This window comes from Grampus griseus (genome assembly GCF_964374135.1).
Source record: "Grampus griseus genome assembly, chromosome: 17".
NCBI classification, from domain to species: Eukaryota; Metazoa; Chordata; class Mammalia; order Artiodactyla; family Delphinidae; genus Grampus; species Grampus griseus.
The window spans coordinates 21,616,575-21,641,149 of record NC_139011.1 but is presented as its reverse complement, the minus strand read 5'-3'; the positions used below and the strand labels follow the sequence as shown (position 1 = coordinate 21,641,149).

The 24,575-nt window shown below is 37.5% G+C and overlaps 1 protein-coding gene across 2 annotated transcripts in view; it reads right to left on the bottom strand.

Moving 5' to 3' along the window:
- Positions 1–24,575, bottom strand: part of EIF3H (eukaryotic translation initiation factor 3 subunit H) — an 86,909-nt gene that overhangs the window by 2,559 nt on the left and 59,775 nt on the right. Inside the window, exons 3-6 of one of the 2 annotated variants that reach the window (XM_082674441.1) lie at positions 12,120–12,287; positions 10,500–10,599; positions 9,132–9,281; positions 1,542–1,662 (exon numbers count right to left, since the gene is read on the bottom strand). In XM_082674441.1, coding sequence (XP_082530567.1) covers positions 1,542–1,662; positions 9,132–9,281; positions 10,500–10,599; positions 12,120–12,287 — 539 coding nt within the window. The remainder of the gene's footprint in view (positions 1–1,541; positions 1,663–9,131; positions 9,282–10,499; positions 10,600–12,119; positions 12,288–24,575) is intronic. The other variant, XM_082674442.1, reaches the window with a different exon arrangement.

Sequence of the window (24,575 nt, the reverse complement as noted above, 5' to 3'; positions counted from 1 at the left end):
TAACGTCACCATTCCTGTTATTATTATAACAGTAAATACTATCATTTCCTAACAACAGATAATCATCTGTGCTTTAGCTCTACACCGAAGAAAGAATATTAGCACAGATAATGCTTCAAAAACTTTCAAACTCTGGATTCTTAAGACTCAATGCAGAGAAAGTGGGGTTATATATAAAGGTATATATCAACTATAAACTTATAGTTCAAACTACAATCAAGACGCTAATAGCTGTGGATTGCTTACAACAGCAGAGGAAATAATATCCCACACACAGCCTTAAAAGGTCAGATAATGGGAAACCAGGGTAGGCTAGTAAAAATTTTAAGTCCTTAGATAAGGGAAGTAACTTGCTTTGCAAAAATTTCTACTCATTATGGGGTATGAGAGTAGAAGTGAGACAAATCTAAAAAGGGTTATGAATGGTGCTAAGTAGGAATAAATGTCAAATGCAAAAATTTATATCATACTAGAATTCTAAAAAATATCTCCTAAGATTGGTTTCCAGAATCAACTGTTTCATTGGTGACAGATTTTCAATTTGATCCTCCAGTTGGGTCTTTTACCTACAGGAAGAACCAGCAAGGGAATGGGATCAAGCTGGTTTTATTCTCCCCAGTTTATAAGAGACTTTCACCATCACCATCTTCACCACCATCTTTTCAGTTAAAAAAATGATACTTTATAGATTTATATGTGTTTTAAAAATTCTATGTGTGTAGAAACACAGTATTTTAAATTTCACTAAATATATGAACATTGGTATTAAATTAATTTTTTAAATATGATATTCGCAGAACCACTTAGTTGTGCTTAAAATCCTACAGTTAGCAACATCTAATTTAAAGTACATTTTAATGAACAGAGTAATCAAACACTCACATATATGTACATTCTGGAATCAACTTATCTATGAATCAAATGCTAAGAACATTTCAGAGCAATATAGTCCAAAACAGTATTCCAGGAACTGTGAAAATCATGTGGTCTTCAGGCAACACTAATAAAGATTAAGATTAAATGGCCAGAGCAGTGTGGATGTCCATATGAGAATATCCAGGTAATTCCAGATAAATCTGTATTATACTATCTATTTCACAACAGTTGATCTATTATTTCCTATCAAAATTGCTTGCTCTTAATCACAATTGCTCAGTTTTTTAAATGAACTGAAGACCGCTAACTGTACTGCAATGAGCCACTAGCAAACCAATTATAGTTAGTAAAGAAATGAGCTGTGACCCTCTAGAATCTCTCTGCCTCTGATTTTCTCAATAAATGTATCTCTTTTTTGCATAACCTTGGCATTACAATCTGAGCTTAATCTACCAGCTCTCTTCAAGATAGGTATTTTTAAGTACAACTTGTAAATAATATATTAAGAATATATATATAAAGAATAATCTTTTAAAACATGATAGAGTTACTAGCTAAGAGTCAATGCTTTATCAAAGATAATTAAGATCGTTTTGAAGATGACTCTTGAAGCACCATACTTCGAAAGAAATTCTATGTTTGCTGAATTTTCCCATAATACCAACCTGATGTTTCTGCTGCTGCTGTTTACTCGTGTTCCTCATGTATGTGTTATATTTAACTATATCTTGGCTCATTTCATCCACTCTGTCCATCAGCAACTGGAGGGTCTTCCCCAAATGACTGCTGAAATATAAAGTAAGTATACTGACGTGTCATACTTTAAAGTTATAGCTCTGTCACTGCTCTAAGTAGTTTTGAGATATTAAACTGATCTGCCATTTGCTAAAAAAAATGAAAGCACACACATACAGGAAAGCAAAGGCAGAGGAGAGAATGAGAGTCGGCTTGTTATTAAACTTTCCATACCGAACCCACAACTATTAACTACAAGGGTATCTGGAATAGCTCAATTTCTTAGTGTCAGAGCATACACATGTCAGAGTAGAAAGAGTTAAACATATCTAGCAGGGTATCTAAAATGGGTACTTTCTGAACAATCAAGTTTAACCTAGGCTCAGTACTCCTGAACCTGTTTCCTGAGCCCCGCCTCTGCTCTCCCCAATTGTGCTCCAGAGCATTCAAATCAGTAGCCACAGAAAGGAAGAACCGGCAACCGGACTGAGACGTCTGGCACATGATTTCTCTACCTAGCAGGTTCTGAAAGAGTAACAATAGCATTTATTCTGCAAGGTCAAATGAAGCAAGAGGGCTCCTTCCCCTCTGCCCTTCCTAAAATCTGAAGTACAGTCATTCATCTTTCTTTTCCTCTCCATAAATTTCTACTGCAGCTTACTTACCAAAATCTTCTTACAAAGAGATGCTAATGGTTAGTACAACACCCACCATATTCACTGATTTCTGCCCACAACTATCTCCTACCATGTTAAGGCCCAGTACACGTATATGTACTCTAAAAATCACTAGCTGACAAATAGTACTCATTCATTCATTCCACACAGGTATCTACTAAACACCTATTATGTTCCAGCCTCAGTGATAGCAAATAAGGAGACACTAGTGAATGAGACATTCCTGGTCTCGGTCTTCACTGAGCTTACAATTGATGGGGAGGGGGAGGAGGGAAGAGGGGAGATAAGACACTTAGATAGTGTGGTCAGAATATCTCTTTTAAAAGGTGACAGGCTGGCGCTTCCCTGGTGGCGCAGTGGTTGAGTCCGCCTGCCGATGCAGGGGACGCGGGTTCGTGTTCCGGTCCGGGAAGATCCCACATGTCGCGGGGCGGCTGGGCCCGTGAGCCATGGCCGCTGAGCCTGCGCGTCCGGAGCCTGTGCTCCGCAACGGGAGACGCCACAACAGTGAGAGGGCCGCATACCGCAAAAAAAAAAAAAAAAAAAAAAAGGTGACAGGCTGGAAGCACAAGATTAGAAGGAATCAGCCATGCAAAAAGTATTCTAGGTGAAAGAAAGCCCAAGTGCTGAAGGCCTGAGGTGGGTAAGAACTAGACAGGTAAAAAGAGGAGGCCTGGCATGGGAGGAGCACAGAGACAGGCTACGGAGGCCAGACAAGCACACACCAGGAGCCATTAGCTGCCTCGCACAACACCCCAACCACACGGTCACTTAGTGTGAATGAGAACCCGCGACTCTGACATGAATCCCTGGTGACATGTTTTGCCTGAAATTTTAAAATGATTTAGCCTGGCTGCTATGCAGAGAATACACTGGAGGGTAGCAACTAGGAGACAGTTAAGAGTCCACTGTGGAGTGCTGGCAAGAATGTGGAGAAATTAGAATACTCATACGTTGTGGGGAGAATGTAAAATGATGCGGCCACAGTGGAGAACAGTTTGGTGGTTCCTCAAAAAGTTAAACATAGGGTTACCATATAACCCAGCAATTCTACTCCTAGGTATATACTCAAGAGAACTGAAAACTTTTTGCTTACACAAAAACTTGTACATGTATGTTAATAGCTGCGTTATTCAAAACAGACAGAAACTGGGGGAAAAAAACGAAAAGGATGAATGGATAAACAAACTGTGATTTGTACATACAATGAAATACTACTGAGTTATAAAAAGAGCAAAGTACTGATATATGAATGAAACTTAAAGGCATTATACTAAGTGGAAGAAGCCAGACACAAAAGGCCACTTACAGCATGGTTCCATTGATAGGAAACGTCCAGAAGAGGCAAATCCACAGAGACAGAAAGTAACTACTGGCTGCAAGGGGATGAGGGGAGGCAAAGTGACTACTTAGAGGCATGGGGTTTCTGCTTGGGGTGATGAAAATGTTTCAAAATTAGTGGTAATGATTGCACAATACTGCAAATGTATTAAAAACCACTGAACTGTATTCTTTAAAAATGGTTAAAATGTTAGATTTTATTTTACATGAATTTTATTTTAAAACTGCACACACACACACACACACACACACACACACACAGAATCTACTGTGGCATTGCAGAGAGAAGTAGTGGCGGCCTGGAACAGCCCAGTGGCAGTGAACATGGAGAAAAGTGGGCAGAACTGAGAGAGGAATCAAGGGAGACTCCCAGTTTCCTGGCTTGAGCAGCTAAACGGTTGGTTACAGCACTTACAGAGAAAGAAAAGGCCGAGGAAGAAATAGACTGGGAATATTGGGAATGACTAAAAGTAAATCCAGTTAAAACATGGATTCCATCTGTAACCTAAAGAAAATAATTAGAAAGCTTTGGCTCTTTATCTTAAATAATAGAAAGAGCATAGGTGTGTGTGTGTGGGTGTGGGTGTGGGTGTGGGTGTGTGTGTGTGTGTGTGTGTAAATTTATCTTTTAATCCCAGTCTGGCACTATCTATATTACCTCGATCCAGCAACTTGGTCTAATGACTTAACTGAAGAATCAAGTGCTTTTTTCAAATTTAATTTTATTTCATATTTATCTTATTCCATTGTAATTTTGTGAATTATTTTTCACTTTTAAATATTTCTTCTTTGGACATCAGATTAAGTATTCACTTTTCTGTTCTTTTCCAATTTCTTAATAATCTGATTTTAATTCATCCATAATTTGAGCTGATGGTGCAAGATCAGGAATTAAAATGATTTTTTTTCCCCAATAGCTAATCAAATGTCCAGATCCACTGATTATTTAGTTACAATGCTTTCCAAGTAACTTAAGGGCTGAAATTTAACTATACTGTGCCCTCTCACATGCATTCTTTCACACACATTACTGAGTACATACTTACTTTTCGAGTCACTCTGTTGTAAGATACTATATTCAGTCACTCTGTTATAAGATACTATATAAGACATTGTTGCACTCAAAGCACTCTAGTGAGAAGCAAGGAACACAAAAAGAAATGCAACACAGTGGTAGTAGATTCTATAATAGAACAGAAGCATAAAAGACAGTTTGGTGGGATCAGATGAGACTTTCCAGATTATGTGACAGCTGAATTTTGAGTTTTTGAAGGAGCTGAAGATGGGAGTTGGAGACAAGGAAGATGCAGAGGGACACTGCAGATACTGTGTGTAGTTAGCACGGTCAGAGACTCTGGCATGAAAAGCACGACACATCTGAAGAACTGCAAGTAACAGTCCATCAGAAGAAGCACGGGAGAAGGGCAAGACTGGGAAAAAAGAGAGCAATGAAACTGAAGAGGCAAGCGACCTCACGGTGCAAAGACTCTTGGAAGTTGGGCTATAAGTTTGGATGCTACTCCAAGGACAATGGGGACTCAGCCAAATATTTTAAGCAAAGGAGTAATATGATCATACAATTTGCATTTAGCAAGATCACTGCAATGAAAGAGGAAAAGGTTAGAAGCAGGAAGTTAGGAGACTGTGAAAGTAATCAGGAAAAGAAATAATGAGGCCCTGACCTAAGGTAGCAAAAGACAAGGAATAAGATGAAATCACCCCAGGAATCACACACAGGAAGACAGACCCCAAGGAACACCGATATTTAGGGATGAGCAGAAGAAGGCTGACTGTGGAGAATGAGAAGTAACCCAGAAGTAACCCAGTGGTAGTATCCTAAACTACAAAGAAAGTATTTCAGGAAGAAGGTTTATCAACATATTAAATTTTCAACACTCTATAACATCCAACAATATCGTGATAAAGTTACCTTTTGCAACTTCAGCGAGAACTCTAACAACACAGAATAGATGGAATACTAAGTGTTTAGGATAAGTGGAAAATGAGTAAATACAGACAGCGACATATAGAAAATCCTATTAAGAGTTTGCCTGTAAAAAAAAAAAGGGGGGGAGAAAATGAAGTAAAAGGTTAAAGGAGATGGATATTAATGGCACGAGGTCAAAAGGTGTTTTTTCTGTAACTTTGTTGTTTAAGATGATGGTGACTTTAAACAAGTTTAAATGTCCTTACTTACTCTTAGGAGATGCATGTTCAAGTATTTAGGGGTTAAGTGCCACATCTGCAATTTACTTTCAAATGGTTCAGGAAAGAAAGTACCCATTTATGTCTAGAGAGAGAAAGAGAACAGGTGCAAATGTAGCAACACATACACCTGGTGAATACAGGTCAATGTTTATGGGTGTTCACTGTATTACTTATTATCCTTTCAATTTTTCTCAACTGTCGAGCATTAAAAAAAAAAAAATTAATGGGAAAATCCAGTCAATAAATGTAACAGAAAAGAACCAGTACAGAGAGGAACTGGAGATACCCAAGGAGAGAGGGTGCAGAAAAAGACAGAGCTGGATGAGGCCTCAGGGGAGACACTGATCCCTCATTTTCACCAGTTAAAGAACTGAGGCCCAAAGAACTATATTAAATACAAGAAATACTGTAATTAACTACATGATTACTTGTTAAATAAGTCACTTATGTTCTTAAGCGCAAAAGAAATTCACAGAAGGGAAAGATCACCACCAATCCTTGACTGGGTGATCGAGGAGAGAGCAATGACACTGGAGAAAGCCATTAAGAAGAGTTAACTGCCATTGCAGAGAAAGATCTATTATTTTTTCCAGACCTTACATCTTGGAGACTGACTACACTGATTTTAGCAATGAAAAAGGTGCTACTAGAAGAGAACTTCCCTCTCTACTAAAAAGCGTCTTTAACGCGAAGTACTAACATTACGTGTTGTAGGTATATGTAATTATAGTGAAAGAGCACAAGCACAGGTATGTGGACTTTAAACATTTCATAACACTTCTGTTACTATAGTGCTCTTCAGAAATCTAACCAATAAGAAATACGTGAAAATCTGCACAGTACAGGTCTTGAAGGGCAAAAGGAATTAACAATAATACAGAACTATTTCACAGGTAACACTCATAGGAAATCAGGTCCACTACCAAGAGCAATTTTATGGGGATCTTTTCAGTACCAGTTCAACTAGAATCGTGAAACGGAGTTATTGTTGGCAGTTTCAATAATATAGTCTTTTCTTTTATTTCCAAGGAAAGAAAGAACTGAAAACAGATAACTTAAACAGATGTGAATGGAGAGGTGCAGTGATAAGTCTGCTCTGGCTACAGTATCAATTTGTCCTTATTATCCTTCATGTATGATGCCCACCCTTAGTTTACTTTTTTAAAGAGGAAATAAGAACAGAATTGTTTTTTCATGTGTGAAAAGCCAAAGGCTTGATTTTTAAAAATTAATAAAGGCTGTTATGAAATAACCATTACCAGAACTTCCGTCTAATAATATTAAAATTAAGAATTAGAATTTTTTAAATGAAGGGAATGCAATATGTTTTATTCATAGCATAAAGCAAAGTTATCAGGTAAATGAAAGAACTGGAACACGCATATGGGTTGTGATAAGCAAGACCAAGCAAAATGTTTAAGGAGCTACTTCAGAATGATTCTGATGCGGTTTCTTAGAAAAAGTTTTATGGCAAATGATGATTAGCAATCATCATGCTACTAATGTTAGAAATTAAAATTTGAGAGGTACAAAGGTTACATTACAGTCGTTTAAATTAGTACTATCAATTTGGGCCAAAGTAACAGTCCATTCGTATAAGCACTGCTTCAAGGTTGCTTCTTTTTTTTTCTCTTCTCCCAATAGGAACACCAATTTACCCTTTTAAATAACTTCACATGGAAAGCAAACATATTCTCTTCCTGTTTCATATAAAATACAGAAGATTAAAAACTATAATAAAATATTTGTCCAGATCTTAGTTGCTATGGCGAACTGAGAACATTTTCTTGGCTATTCTAAATGCCGCTTTGGACAAACAGACATTACAGACCAGCTCATTGGTAATGGGAAAGCAGAGAAGGGCTGTATTTGTTTTGTATCCTCAATAAAGGAAGCTCGGAGAAAGGTGAAGACGTAAATAATATGTAAGCAAAAGCTTTCACATAGTAAATTTAAAATTATTATATAACTATATACTTAATACATCAAATTGCACGCTGAAAAAGGTTCTTAGCTCAATGCTTTAAATACAGGTGTGCCGAGTGTGTTTGTGAAAGCAATGAAGAAAAATATGACCTTCTAAAAGAGACAAATTAAAGGACTATTATGAACATACATTTGCAGTCAAACAGTACACTCTTTAGTGCCAAATGACCCTTGCAACCTGGCTGTATTACTGAGCCCTCCGTTTACCATCCAGCTTCCATCTCCTTCCCCTGTTAAGACTTTCTAGTGGCCTCTGTGATGAATTCATGCAATGAAGGTGGCACTTCAACCACAGTGCCACCCATCCCAGTGCATGGAGAAGAACATTGGGTATACTGGTCCTTCTGGGTTTACCCCTACTTGTCTTATACTGAAGAAGTACAAAGCCTGCATATTCTTTTGTACTAGCTTCTATCTGGGATAACTAGAAACCTGATAAATAACTGAGCTTCTGTTCCAAACTGGTTGCTTTATGAAAACACACCTTGTTTTTCCAAGCCATTCAGCAAATGCATACTGATAGATTACCTACTTGCTATTAGCCTTCTCCTGCCACAAAACAATCACTAACATCAGGCTTAAAGGGAATTTAAGAGGAGCTATATACATGACTCTGTTCATATTTCTGTTAAAAGCAATCAATGAGGGGAAATGAAACATTAATTTCATAAAGGAAATAATCTGTTTTAGAACACCTCAGTCAGCATTTTATCAATATAATAAATAATATCTTAGCAACTAGATAGCCAAAGCAGTCACAATGAAGCAAATGATGTCACCACTGTCTAAGAAGCAAAAGCCAGTGTGAGGTTCAGAAAATTCTAATTTTGGTTGAAAATTCAAATGGAAAGCTTACTGCTTATAGAGTCTACATCTGAACAAGGGCAAATGCCACAGTAAAACAAAGAAGCATTTTGGTTTTCTCCCAAGCATTATTAAATATCCAGACCTAATACCACGGCCTCTACGGATACTGTACAATAAATAAAGCTGAGCCAAATCACAAAACCCCTCCCCTGTGGGCATGGACCATCTCAAAGCAAAAATGACACAGAGAAGGCAGCAGAGCGTTCCTATGATAACAGGAGCTATTAGTATTCAAACACCACCTCACTTTATCAATAACCACGGTGTTTTTCCTTGGATTTTAGTAGAGCTGGACAAGTACTACATGTTGCTACTATGTCTTAAGAACCTCAAAATGTGCTTAAGTAATTTTCTTCTTGTTTCACAGGTTAAAGTCTAAGTAAAAGACTCTTTTGCAGAAAGTGATAAAAAAGGGACTTTTCATTAGACAGGGCTGCTTACCTGCTAGCAAGACTGAGCAATTCATGTTTATCTGCTACAGCTGACTTCTTCTCAAGCTCCCACATTAGGACGTTGATCAGATGTGAATTTTTAATTACAATCGGCACTTCTTCAAACATGTGCTCAAAGGTGATATTTCCCTTTTTCAATCTGTGAAGCATGTTAAAAATACATTAGTCTGATGGTCAGAAGTAAGTGTTAAACTGATTATTTCATACATTTTCCCTAATTACAGGCCCTCTTCAGGATTTTTGTCTCATTAGCACTTTTAAAAAGGGAGAGAAACTAGAGTTTTACAGAGTCAAGCCTAAGTCGAGTGATTTGAACAACTCTGAAAATGATCCGAGTTGGAGCTATAAGACTAGAAAATAAGACTCTTAGCAAAAGAAACTATTGTTTCTTCACAATCAGGTTATCTTCAAAATTTCAGATACTAAAATGTAAATGCCATAGGAAATCATGCTATATAATCTATATCTAAAATATTTAAAATAGCTAGAAAAGAGAAATACTCTAGTTTTTGGGAAGTTCACTTTAAAAGCCAACTGAACTCAAGAGATTAACAAGTAGCAGGGCACTCACACGTTACTCCACACGCGGTGGCTGAGAACACGGCGAGAACGCAACTCCTCAGAGTTTAGTTATAACTACCATGCCCAGGAACTGTTCAAGAGTTAGCTTTTCTTTTTAAATGCTTCGCATCTTAATTTCTTTAGGAGCCAAATGGTAAACTAGTAATGAATCGTCTGTCCTACATGAAGTCAAAAGCACTAACTTTAATAAGAAATAAAAATTCCTATAATTAACAGAAAATGAAAGAATTCTGAATTTTTAAAATTTTAATGTAAATATTCCAATGCCATTATGTAGGATCACAAAACAGCTTTTTCAATTAATTCTTTGCATACCTGTCACCCATAAAATATCCAAAAAAATCCACATTCCTTACTGAACCCCCAAAAATATTTATATCTTTCCACACACCCCCAATGAAACAGGTCAGACAATAAGACAAACAGCTCACGACTGTTCTGATACAGAACTTACAATCTGACAGCCACTGAACACTCACTCATCCCACCTCCCTTTATTTAATCATACATTTCTTCAAATCCAGTAGCTAATTAATCCCCACTCTAACTGAATTCACTCATGCTGAGAACAACGGATGAGACATTCCATAAAGAACAGTTTAAACATGGAAAGGGAGAAATCAAGTGGCACTCAGCCATGCAGAAACTTCTACCGTCCACATGGCAAAAGCATTACCACACCACCACCGAGGATTCAATACATGTGGCAAACTAATATCTTAAAAGAAAAACACCCGATCCTTAACATATGCCTTATAGGCCCCCAAACACTTACGCTTCGGGAGAAAAATCCTTCTCTTTACAAACTTCCATCAGTTTAGGAGTCAGTCTGTATGCCTTTAGTGAGAGAGACCCTTGGGCAGTTTTTATGGGATCTCAAATAAGGAAAAGAAAAAGAAATTACTAAGAATTCTGTCACTACCAGTGCCCAAATGACACTGGTTCTGGGCACATTCTGTTAATTATCATAGTCTTTGCAAAATGAAGATCAAAATAAATAATCAGAATACAATTTGAAGCAGATTCAAACCAGCATAGCAAACAGTAAGTGAAAATGCAGGAACCTATCATCCTACTTATAATAGGCAGAATAACTTCCTCCCGAAAGTATAAACAGAAGATACAAAATACAGTTATTTTCAAATCTATTCCTCAGCTAGAACCAGCAATCTTGACAAAAATTAAATATAGCATATGTTCTATACATCTTACATACATCTTGTATAATTAGAAGGAAAGTACTAATGAATATTAAACATGAAAATTCACTGGACACATTGTGTAGTTCTTAGTCCACTAATTTAAATAAACAGCCCTTCCAAAATTTATCCGTCCTAACAATCACTGTTCAAATTTTTTAGTTAAAGCAGATTCTAAAAACAAAACCACTAAAGTCAAAGTGCAATCACAAGTGTCTCTTTAGTTTTAGAGAAACTAATTTTATCAAAGCTAACGCTTAAACACTCCGTGAGTAAGGGAGCTTAGCACTTGCTGCATAACGGCTCCGGCATGCCAATATTCGCCTAAAACCTGTGTTAACATTCATGTTGCCTGAAACTTAACACAGTGAAACTTTTAGCAATAGGTGATAAAATGAAAACCAAAATAGATTGAAACAAGTGGAAAATTCATCAAGGTCTGATGATGCAATGTTTCCAGCCAGTATAAGTACACTTTAACAACTTGTTCTTTACTGTAATCCAATTGTTAACATACTGAAACAATTTGGGGGCAGCTCATAAGATTGATCGTATTCATTAGTATTTTTTCTGACAGATACTCAGGACGTTACATTTACTTCTCAGCTGGAAACTATATGCAAGTCTGCCAGATATGGCAAACTGTGAGTGTTTGGGGAGGGGGAAGGCTATAAAGCTGTTAAATTGCCTACAGTTCTGATACAGCACAGAACATCTGGTCTGGAGAGCTTGAGGAAACACCATTAAATAGGCCGAAAAGAAAAAAATCTTTGTGCTAAGAAACAGTCCAGGTTTTGTACGCTGCTGTCAGAGGTATAAAAAAACTTGGCACACTGTGTTATGATTGGTCAGTCACGTACAGAGCCAGACACTCTAGCAATCGGGGTTTGTTAGACATCTGGTCTAGTTCCACCAGCCCCTTCAAATGAGGGAGGGGAGATGGAGGAATAAAAATGAAGCAGCTACTCCAGCATTCCAAAATGTACACATCAGGGCTCTGATAGCAAGAAAAATAAACAGAAAGAAGGAAACCCTGTCTAGACTTAGCTGCTGCTGAGGCTGCTGCAGAAACAGGGTTGGTATTTACTTGAGAAGGCCTGCCAGGCTGCTCTTAGAGGCGAAAAGACAGAAAGCAAAAATAGTAGTAGTAATAATATTAAGGGAAGAAAAGAATAATAAAGGAAACTCCTACTAACCGTAAATGAGAACGACAGATTCTTCAATGGCATGCTGGTAACTGAACTGAGAATCCAGAAGCGCCCGGGTGACGAACGAGCCGTAGTATGTGGACTGGTACCAGCCCACGTGGAGATGGTCGATGTTTACATGGCGAAGGCTCCGCATCATTTCCATCTGATATTGGACTAGATGATGGGGACGAGGGGGACAAAAGAAAAACTATTTAATGACATTACCCATATTAAAAACAAGCCTTTTTGGAAACAAACTTCTACACAACTGTTTATTAGCTAAAGGGAACAGGTTTCCAGATTTTAAATTCATTTGCTTCACATATAAAGAAAACAAATTAAGCTTTCAAATCATTAGGGCATTCCTTTTCTCATTAACAAAAACACATTTTGTAGAAACAGTATTAAAAATCTAATAATAATGCCTTATTCCAAACAAGTAATTATTTATTAAATGTGTCTCCACTTTTAAGGAAAAAATTTGTGTAATTACTAAATTGGATGGTTGTAAGAAGTTATGTTTGAATTAATAAGTTGAGAGTAGTTATCAACGTCTTCAACACAGCTTTTAGAACTGAGAAGTTAAAACCATCAAGAAAACCAACAGGAAAACAATTAACTACCACATTATTTAAGTATGAACAGGACCCAAGCTGTAGCTGATTAAAAATAGAAGAATTCATTTTTGCCTTCAACTGGTGCCCCCTGCTGCATGTGCTAAATTTAGAAAAGAATTCTTTTTTCTTGTCTGTGTGTTCCTTTGTGTTAAGTAATCAACAGTATTTTTTTTCATTAGAATAGTTATATTTTAATCACCATGTACAGAATGAAACAGTTGGATGACTTTTACATGTCAAATTAATGACTATAACGTATATTATTAACTCAAAGCTGTATTACTAGAAAAATGGGTGCAGACACTATAATAATGTATTCTGAAAAGCAATATAGCCCAATAATGAGTAGCAAATATGTAAAACAGGAGAAAATTTTATAGTTAACATAATATTCAAGCTATTTCTATTACAATAAAAATGCATGACTGTGTTGAGTAAACATATTTGCTTAACTCAAAATCTAACCATTTCATTTTCAAAACTCTTAATCAGGTTTTAGCAAAAGTAAAGTTAAATGTCTGTCATTTCCTTGGTTATAGCACTACAGTTTTACAAAGCAAACAAAATTCAGAATCATAAAGTATAGAAGAACCTTCCCCAGATGGACACGGTCTTTCCAACATTTGTTACTAGGTAAAGAAAGTATAAATCTGCTTATTCCAAGGAAGGTTATATTTCTTATGATAAAAGATGGCAGCCAACTCATCAACTACTCAAGAATTATGTGTTTTTTGAAGTTTTCTTTTCATATACAATATGAAGGCTTCAAGAAGAAGCAGTATAAAATTAACATGGTAATCTTGAATCAATTACCTTTTATCTTAATTTTTTCGCTTCTAGCATATAAGATATCCCCCTTCCTAGCCAGTTTAACAGATTCCTATCAACCACATAAAACTGGGATAGAACCATTGCTATTGTTTCTTTCTGCTTTAAAATTTCATAACTCTTTTAAAGTAAAATCACTGATTTGGCTAGTAAAATTTAATCAAATGTAACTTATGAATGAAAAATTCAAATATCACCAGTAAAACAGGAGCCAGAACTAAATTTAATTATTTATTTTAAAGGGATAGGAAAGAGGAGACGGGGAGCAATTACCAAGCAACTGACAGTACAAACACGATTTTATAGGATGAGTTTTTTAAAACTGGTACTTCTAAAACATCTGTCAATGTACAATTTAGCTATAATATAAGCAGAAGGCAGATTCTACCAACTGGCAGTAGTAGAAAAGAAGAAAAGACCCGGAGTCTAGTGATCTAGGTTCTCATGTCGGCTCTGAGATTTCTGCCGTGGGGCATCTCGCTGTCCTTCTCTGATGCTCAGTTTTCCCATCTCCAAAAAGATCTGAGAGCTCATCCCAGTCAAAATGCTACGATTCCACACTGTTCACTGGATATGCTAATTACAAGTAATGATTCTTCTATAAACTAAAGCAGGTAGCATGCATTAATAATTAAAATAAAAGTGCTTTCCTATGAAAAATATTCTGTAATCTTACTGTCAAACAGCCTGAATACAACAGATTTTATAATAGCATTTTCAGGATGCATGAAGTAGAAAACTTTACAATCAGTAGCAAACCTCCAGATTCCTTCTTCATCCAGAGTCTTACCTATCTTACAGCCCCTTGGTAACGATAAGGAGGAAAATGAAGTGTTTCTCTCAGCTAGAGAAGAGACTAAAGACTATAAGCCTATGAATGAAGCCTGTCGCCCTCGGAGATACCATTGTAATAAATGCCAATGTATTTATTTCTGGGGATTGAGGGATGAAGAAATAAACCTCTATATTACGGGTGAGGCTGGAGGTGGGGGGAGCACTTCTATTTTCCTCTTCTACAGCTTAGAAAATCATGACATACAAGATTTTACGAGGCTTTAATAAAAATTTATTTTTAAGGTCATAAGAGTTTTCATAGGATGAAAATACAAATCTAAGGGTTAAGACCGATGACAGGTGAGTTAATAAAATTGCTTTTGAAAATCTACAATGAACTGGAATTTCACTATTACACACACAAAAAAAATAGGTGAAATTTCAGGTCATTCTTCATCTAGGTTTAGACCTACCACCCCAATTTTTTAAATTAAAAAACACAACTTTTTTTTTTTTAAATGCATGTCCTCTTGGAGGTATCAGAGAAAGAAAGGATCTAACTAAAAAGACTACAAGTGATCCTTGAAAAGGTGAGGGTAAGGGTGCTAGAGCTCCAAAGTGAAGCTGGGGTGCACTGAGGCCCAGTCCTCGCTGGAACTATACATATGAGGCTCCATTAAATGCACAGTTTAAAGAGGTTACTTCAATTTAATTAAAAAAAATTTTTTTAAGGAAGTCATATTTGTTCTATTATATGCAATCAAGAGACAACTCAGAAACAGCCATGTGAATTTTTACCTCTGCAGTGTTTTAGGTCTATGTCCTTGTTCTAATGTTAACACAGACATGTGACCCTTGTCTCCTTTCACAGTTTTTCCTCCTCCTCCAACCCAAGTTCTCAAAAAGTACAAAATAAAACCCTAAAAAGCTTCCCAGTAAACCTACGTGGGGATAAGAAATGCACAGCAGACTGTCCCACTAAACTGTCTCCAAACTGTGCTCCCAACACGCCCGTCAATCAACTGAACTGAGCTGCCACACCGGCTGACACCCATTTACCCTCTGACACGGAAAAAAAAGTCGTGATACAGTGACATGCCAGTAAACTTTACACAGGAAATAAGGAACGATCATTCCAGATTCTAATCTCCCAGGCAAATACCACTGCTTTAGTGGCTCTGCTAGTCTAGTCCCTCTCAGGAGTTATGCTGGAGGTGGAGGGGAGGGATACTGGGGGTGGGCAGGTGAGACACAAACAAGAGACCCAGTTTAGCTAGGACACCGGGTAAACAGAAAGGGGAAGGGCTCATGCTATCTGGAAAGGACTGTGAGGACGGACGTGTGTCCCAGCCCGCAGGCTCTGGGGAGTAGGGGCTGGTGCTATTTCCTTCTCATTCCCAGCCATCCTCACGTACCCTCTCCCTGCCACCACCCGCCGCTGGAGTTTTAAAAGAAGGGTAGAAAAGATGTGGCTAGACAGATAAGGTTCACTCCTATCTCTCAGAAGGAAGAGAATTACAGCAACAGAAACAAAAGAGAAAGGAGAAGGAAAAGAAAACCAAAGTTCCTTGATATTAAAGTGCCACACCTCCCTATAGTTGAGTTAATGCAGATCAATGAAATAAGAGACAAGCATTTACTGGCAACTCTGACGAGTTGGCTCAGGGTTAGAGACACTTTCATTTTTGTTCTAAAGTTCTCGTATTTAACAGAAGCCCAAGTGGCAATTTCAACCAACGATATTAACTTCTGAGTTAATGGCTAAATATTTCTGGAGAACTTTCCAAAGATGAATAGCAAGGGAAAACTTTTGGGGAGAGGGAGATTACTTTAAAATATGATAATATTCAACAGAAAGGCTCAGAATTGTGTAGTGAGAAGTTTAGGAAAGAACATTTTAAACGTTGTTAGTTTAAAAAGCAAACCCCCTGCCGACTGACTGAGGAGAAACAGTGAACAGCAAATGAATTTCAAAGACAAATTGGTAGTTACTACCAAGCCAACTCAAATTACTAATACAAAAGCTACACTTAGATGCAATTGAGGTGGTGCTACAAAATTTGGAAGGATTATAAAAATGAGGTGAAGTTTTATAAATCTCTTCAACCTCTACAATTACCTTCATTGCTTAAGCCGCTCCCAAGCAAAGGAGAGCCTGGTTTACAACACTGAGGAACTGCCCGCAATCTGGCACCAGTGTATGCACATTCACTTTTTCCAGATACCCTCCTTTGCGAAACAGTCAATTTTAAACTGCCTAGAGCTAAACAGTCTTAACTGAGGCAGGCTGCCCAATAACTATTGCTTTCAAAAATCTACCACATTTGTTGGGCTTTCTCCCGTTTTATCTCCAAATATGAAAACACTGAAAATACTATGCTGCCTTATATTTAAATGCTGTATCTGGACTCACACGCTGGCAAACAATCGAACAGGAGTTTGAGATATGAGTTCTCCTTAAGATCACCGGGAAGGACACTGAATTCGAAGCTTTTCAGTTCAGCACAATAATTAATCAGCATTCTTTTCACCTCCAATTCCTCACCTTCATTTTAAAAACCATCTTTATTTTATTATTTTAAGTGAGTCCTCATGAAATGCAATTTATTGCCAAAAAACAGGAACAAAGAATTACCACAGTTGGCCAGGCTGGGATGAGCTGAAAGTAGAAAACTGAAGCTGAAGCATACTTTAAAACTATCTGTCTGGCAGATTGCACGCGCACGCGCGCACGCGCACGCGGGGGGGGGGGGCTGTTAGAGATGTCTTATTGGGGAACAATTAAAGGACCAAGTAATAAACTAATTTAAATTTTAAAAATTAAAAACAATTCAATGGATCTATTGTCTTATTTGACTACTTTGATATTGTATCAAACAAATCCAAATCATTTAAAAATATATTATAATAAAATCTTATTAAAAATATACATAGATATAGTCTGGAGGAAAAGGACAAGACTAAGCACCAGGAAAGAAACCAGCACTTAGTGAGCACTTATATGTCACACTGCCTGCTATGTGGTCTGCATATGTTATCTGACTTTATTCCTCACAATAACTCTAATGAGCTAATCACCGAAATCCTTTTAGAAAAGCTGTTTACCACAGCTTGTAAAGTGGCAGGACTCAACTGGACTTTAGACTTTCTGACTCCAAAGCCCAGGCAACCATCCGTTTACAGAATCTCATCTCTTCTTTATTAGTAAAGTGTAGAGTGAATTATTTCTGAATCAATAAAGCATAACAGAGATAGAGCAGAAATACACAATTTCTAGGTTTTCAGAAACCACAGCTTGTGCATGTTTGATCACTAAATTAACTAGTAATTTAGCACTACCAGTAAGATTTTAAGTGATAAAACCACCTTCAAAGATTTTTAAATGTCAAAGTTGAAACTATCACAAACATGTAATCAAACTCCTAAAACACTGCATTCTATGTTACTATTTGAAACTAAGCACTGGACCAGATCAAAGATGACCTGCACAAACAGATCAAGAAAAGGAACAAAGAGAGACCAGATGTACTTGTACATGCTCTTTGAAACAAAGAAACAAACTAAGCTCAACCAAGAGATGCAAAGGGCTTTAAAAGCAAACAAACAAACAAAACCCCACAATTCTGAAACAAATTAATGATAACAACAAACATGACAGGAAACTGGAATACATCAAAATATATCTGTTCTAGCATTAGGGCTAACCTAAGGAGGGCTTTTAAGAAACTTATCACAACCCTCCTTCCCAGCAGCACCATGAGACACGGTGAGCGCGGACAGGCTATCAACTGTGAAGGCTCTGCCACATTATTTAATAAGACAAACTATTCTGTGCTTTCCTCTTCATATCATATTTTCTGCCAAGCCACACATACGTTTCAGGCAATGCTCAAAGCTAGGAGCAGATGTAGATTTAAGCAAACAGAATGTGCATTTGAAAAAAGAATTAAATAAGAGTCTACTTCGGGTAGAGAGAACTATAGAGTACATATTTCTTAAAACTTTCATATTCTCTTCACTCAGTCTGCATTACGTATTCATCCTTTTTTTGATCCCCCAATTAATACACCTGTTATTAAGGCCACGCTGGGACTGTTTAAGAACTATGGTAAGAGTTCAATTTCTCACAATATAGAGAAATATACAGTCCAATATAAATTCTACTCTACCTAGATATTAACCTGTTCTATTTAAAAAGAAATAACAAAAAATACTGCCTTTCTTAATCTTACCGGAAATATTTTTTAAAGTGTTCATTTGTCCTGGGTGGTTTAATTTCTTCTTTAAAGTGTTTATGAATTCTGACAAGTAATTTCTTCTGTATGCTAAGCTGGGAATAAGGGAAGAGGATGTGTGTGCTACTGTATCTTTTAAAACTAGTAAGAGCTTTGAAAATTATTGGAAATCAGGGTTTTTTAGAGGTTTTAATGTATCCCAAGAAGTCTCCTATGAAATAAACTGGATTCTTCACAGAAAATACTGTGTATATCCTGCAACAAATTCATATTGTATCTTCTTAATCAGATCATGAAACACAGCCAAGAAATCCTATTTCTTTGAGGTTACGAGAATTTTTAAAATATACATATACATTTATGTCCTTGGTCATGAAAACAGATGCACGTAAGTGAATGACAGAGAACAGCAACTAAGTTAATTGTATGTCATTTGAGATCCATTTACACAAACAAAGTAAATTCACTTTGATGGGAGCAAGGGGTTATAGACCCCCTTTCCTTACCTATCACCATGAAGAATTCTCACTTAAAGAATAACCTACTGACTACTGCTACCACTTGCTACAATTAGGAGCACAGTATGTTAGAAGACCAAATGAGAATCTTTGGGTTTAGAAAAATATACATTTCATGCTCTTTCATGAGGACAGGTAACGCCCCTGTCATATTTACAGCTATATATCAAGTACTTGTTTAATGCTGGCACAAAGTTAGGTACTATAAGAAATATTTCAGAAACCTAATTGTTGTTAATGTACTAGAGGATGGTCACAATTATTAGGAAATTATAGATCGATAAATCAATCCATCTCCATCTTACCATGTTCACAAAGGACATGAAGTAGCTTGCATTAAAAAGCATAACCAGTAAAATCACATCTAGGGAAAGTATAAATTAGATTAAAGAAGGTGGAAACTGAAGGTGAGGCAGAGACCTGAACAAAGTGAAGCAAGCCATAGATATTTTGGTTAAAACACACAAATTTAGTTCTGGGCTCTGGCAATCAAATCAAAAAGGGAAACATGGTAATTTATATTATCCAAAAGGGAGAAAAACGTAAGATCCCAAAGTAGGTAAGGCTTTTATCTAGTTCTTAAGCCTAAAATGAAATTTTCATGTGGGGTCTCAAAGGAAAACTATTGTACAGTTTTTTGAGAACAAAAGCATTTCTCTAATAGAACAATCACAACTTATTTACCTTTTTTATAAATCTAGGTTTTTAAAGGAAAACAAGGAGAGAATGGCTCATGAGTCTTAAAACAGAAAACAGTTTGTACAAGTTACAAGCAGCAGAAGAAGCAGCAGCAGGGGAATAAAAGAAGAACGGGCTACCAAAATGAATTAATAGTTTCATCCCGTAAGAAACTACCTATCAGATTCAGGCTGTTCAAAACATAGAATGGGATGCATCAGTAGTGAGCACTAAATACTCAAAATAGAGAACAAATGATCACTTTTTGGAAGAACTGTTTGCAGCATACAAGCAATACTGTCCATTCTGAAACCGTTTACTGAGTATCACCTGTGCTGGGAGCCTGATAAAAGTTATAGTGACATGAGCTTTAAAGGTACCCCCTCTTCAATAGGAGCTGGTGGTCAATTAACACATCTATCTCTCTGAACCTTAACTTCCCCACCTAGAATATGGTGGTTTCAACTTCCAACCATATAATGATGGTAATTTTTAAAACTTACCTCCAGTCCAGATGGCTGTTTGCTTAACGAGCATTTTTCGGCAGGAGTTCCATAGGTAATGCACTCGGTAAAAGTATACACTGACTTTATCAATCCCACCCTCCATGCCTACTAACTCTGTTTTCTCCCTCAGTGAGAGGCCCTGAGTCATCAATCTTGTCCACCTTTTCCCACACTCAGCTCATATAGTCCTCTACTTTCTTAGTAGCTCTCAAATCTGTTTTCTCCAAGGCAAAAATCATTTAGAATGTTTCTAAAAATTTGAACTGGGAAAATGCTCGTGAGATGCCAAGAGGAGGAAAAAAAGCAGAATATGTGAGTAACCTAGGTTGCTCCCTCCTCCAAAAGAGAAAAACTAGAAAGGAATATGCTAAAATGGTAATGGCAACAGTTCTCCAGGGAGTGGGATCATAGATGATTTTTGTTTTCTTATTTATTCTTACCCTTATTTTCCATGGTTTTCGGCAAAAGAAGTGTGCAATACATTCAATATTATAGGAGTACGTACACAAGTATCAACAGCATTTTCTTTTGCTGGCCAACTTATTACATTTAACATGGTCACCAAATAATCTGGATACCAGAGCTCCTAAACTGTGGGAGCAGAGAACAGAATATGGTACCAGACTATACAGAAGAATCTGAAGTAGCCAACCTGGTCTGAATACCATCTGCTATGGACTGAACTGTGACCCACCCCAAATTCTTAGGTTAAAAGCTTGACCCCCAATGTGATGATATCTGGGGATAGGGGCTTTGGGAAGTAATTAGTTTTAGTCGAGGTCATGAGAGTAGGGCCCTCACAATGGAGTATGTGCCTTTATAAGTAGAGACACCTCAGAGCTTGCTTCCTCTCTCCATCCATAGGCAGTACTGAGTAATCAGGCTGTGTGAAGACACAGTGAGAAGGTAGCCACAACCCAAGGAGACAGCCTTCACTAGACATCAACCCTGCTGGCACCTTGATGTTGAACTTCCAGTCTCCAAAACTGAAAAATAAATTCCTGTTGTTTAAACCATCCAATTGTTTAAACCATCCAGTCTATGGTATTTTGTTACAGCAGCCCAAGCTGACTAAGACACCATCTTTAACACGTATTAGTTGTGTGACCTATGACAAACTGTCTCAGCCTAGGTGTCTGCCATTGTAAGATGGGAATAAAAACAGTATCGACTTCATGAAGTAGTAAAGAGGATAAAGGAAAGCCTTAGCAACAAGAGCTTGGTGCACTAAATAACCTCAAGAAGAGCTCGGTGGGCTTTCACCATCACCTATCATTCAGAAATGCTATTTATAATCTAGAGGTTATGGTGTTTATCTGAGTCAAAGGAAAGTTTATGTACAAATATGAATATGATCAAAACACAGTCTACCGTGAAAAAGGATTACAAAAGGAAAATATACTTCTTAGACACTAAAACTATAAGCTAATTATTTTCAGTACAATAAAGAACAGAGTCAATAAAGAAAGAGACAAGCTACAGAAATTAGATTTCGAGAAAAGGTAATCTTGGGTGTTCTATTATTACTGGGTATATAACAATATAGTTGCATTGTGCTATATAAGTTTCTATCTCCTGATTGCATTTGTAACTCTCCAAATGAAGGAAATAAGCTCCCTGCCCCCTCCCCAACAGGTGACTTTAGAAACCGTACTGAGAATACGGGTGGAAATGGGAAGGAAGAGTGAGCAGCAGTGCCACCTTACACAAGGCACTGACTGAGTAAAGGTTACTGGAAATACTGCCCACCCAAGTGACGGAGCTAAACTCAGTTCAATATAGCAAACAGCTTTCTAATGTGCCACCTATCACTTAGTAGGGTGATCCACTCCTGCAGCCTCAACTGTCCAAAGATAGTGCCCTTTACCTTCAAACATCAGGACAATTTGGATTAGAAAATCAGTATTAAAGATGCTATAAGAAGAAAGCTTGAAGGACACGAGTCTTTTAAGAGTATCCTTAACTGCAACACAAAGGGAAAGCTGGCAAGAATGGAAAGTGACAGGAGTTAAAGAAAAGAAAAGGCTAGGAAAAGCAAATAATTTCCTATGGATTATTTATATCATAGAAACAAAAGGACTTGTAACCACTCTCTCCATCCAACCCTTTCTTACCCCCATCTCTTCCCCTACACACTCAGCTTCATGCAAACTTATTTTTATGGGGTAAGGAATAAAGAGGTCTATGCTGAGAAAAAGAACAAGCAGAAACCCACACAGCCACCACAATAAATCTGAGGCTTGATCCTTGTGGCTTGTTTTTAATGAGGCCATGTTACTTTTCCTGTTACAATCTCCTTTTCCCAAAACCATACAAATATGCACTTTGTGGAGAGACGGTGTGAAGCTTTCACTCAATTCTCAAAAGGGCTAAGATCCAAAAAAGAGTAACAAGCACTGCGATGCAATAGAGAACAAGCCAAATGTGGTCTTGGCTCTCAGGGAACTTCCACTCCTCTGTGCACATGTAGGGGGAAGGTGGGAAGGAGGCAAGATGTGAAGCAGTAATCAATTCAGTTCAGGGGCAGCCAAACAGTAGCACAGACAGCACTTAGATCACCAAAGACACACCATTCAGGGAGAGTAAAAATGACAGGCCAAAGGTCCCAAGGAAACCCCAGCAGGACACCCAACAGACTGTCACTTTTACCCTTGTCCTACCAAGACCAGGAAGTCCATCATGTGGGAAGCTGGATGGAGGCTTCATCTAAACAACTCTGTGATTTAGATTAGTAATTCCCAAGAGAAAATACACTCCTTGACCGACCGGGTGATATGACCGGAGCTAGTAAGCTAAGACTGTTCTAAAGGCAAGGAGTGGTGATCCCAACAGAGAGGTAACCTTTCTCCATTTGAGAAGAATACACATTTTGGGGGAAAGCTGGTCTCTAGCAAAAATGTTATGTTATAAAAATACACTTAGCACAAACTGTATCCTGCTATGTTACAAACGTACCTTGAAATACAGTTCTACAGTCACACACTAAAAACCATCTTCAAGCAACTCAGTAATCCTGTTATCTTTCGGAGTTTTTACACAGCGATCTCTAGAAGCCATTACTGAGACTTGTCTAATCAGTTGTCATTATGTAATCTGAGGTTCCTAAAGATGCTTTGCTACAGCGGACCTCTTGGATTAGAGAGGAAGATGAAATAGAGCATACAGGCGAGAAATAAAAATCATTGAAAGGCAAGAAGAGTATTACAGAAAGATGCTGGAAGGCTACAAAACAGACCAAATAATTCTCTTCCGCAATTGGCAGGCAGGATCCTGCCAGATGTTTGAAATAGAATTAACCTCTATGGGCTGCACTGACAGAAATACACTGCACAACTATAAATAAATAAATAAATATCTAGGGAAGCATAAATAACTATCTACGAAAAGGCTATCTTTGTTTTACTTTCCCTGAACTTGTTTCAGATTGTTCACCCCCCACTCAAACCGCCAAAAAAAACTGTCCCTCACTGCAGTGTCCAGATACAGAGCGAGCTGGGTATGCCGAGACTTGAAAAAAGGTGCCATTTGCAATCTTTCAAAGCATTTTCAAACCAGGTAATATCACCTTAACAACAAAAAAAACCCTCTTTTATCCCCAAAGATATATATCTCTTCCTTGCAGAATACATTTTGATGGTCAGATAAAGGCAATACAAACAGCTTACAGAGGCTTCCTCCTTATATTCTGGGGAAGAAAAATCTTGAACAGCAAATTCATACATTCATCCCTTCATACATTCACACAGCAAGTATTTATTTCAAGCTATAATGTGCTGGACTCTTAGGTGCTGTCCAGCAAGAGGGCAAAGACAGAAAAGGTTCCTGCAGCTGACATTCTAGTAGAGAGGAGCCAGCATTCCTGGGTCTACTCAAATGCTTAATGTTCCCTAAAGAAAATATCTGGATAATCACATATAGTTCTCTGGGCCTTTAAAATGAACAAACTCTCTCTGTTAATAACAACCAGGAAATCAAGCTTGGGAATCAAAGGCCTGGCTTCTTACTTTGCAAAATAATACAGCACAGAAGACTAGTTGCAGGCTGAGAAAACAGCAGACCTGAATGGCATGTTTGGCTTTGCCATTAAATACAATAAAATAAAGCAGAGGAAAAGCTCCAAATAACCAAACTGCCCTTAAAAATACAGTTTTAAAATCATCTAATTTTTAATGTATCTCAAATGAAAAAATGATTTAGATTAATGCTTATCACATGGTAACGGTGATCAAATAAACAAGTAGTAAAGTGGCAATGATTACCCCTGTGAGAAAACTGACATTTTTTAAAAGAGTTAAGGCAGGGACCA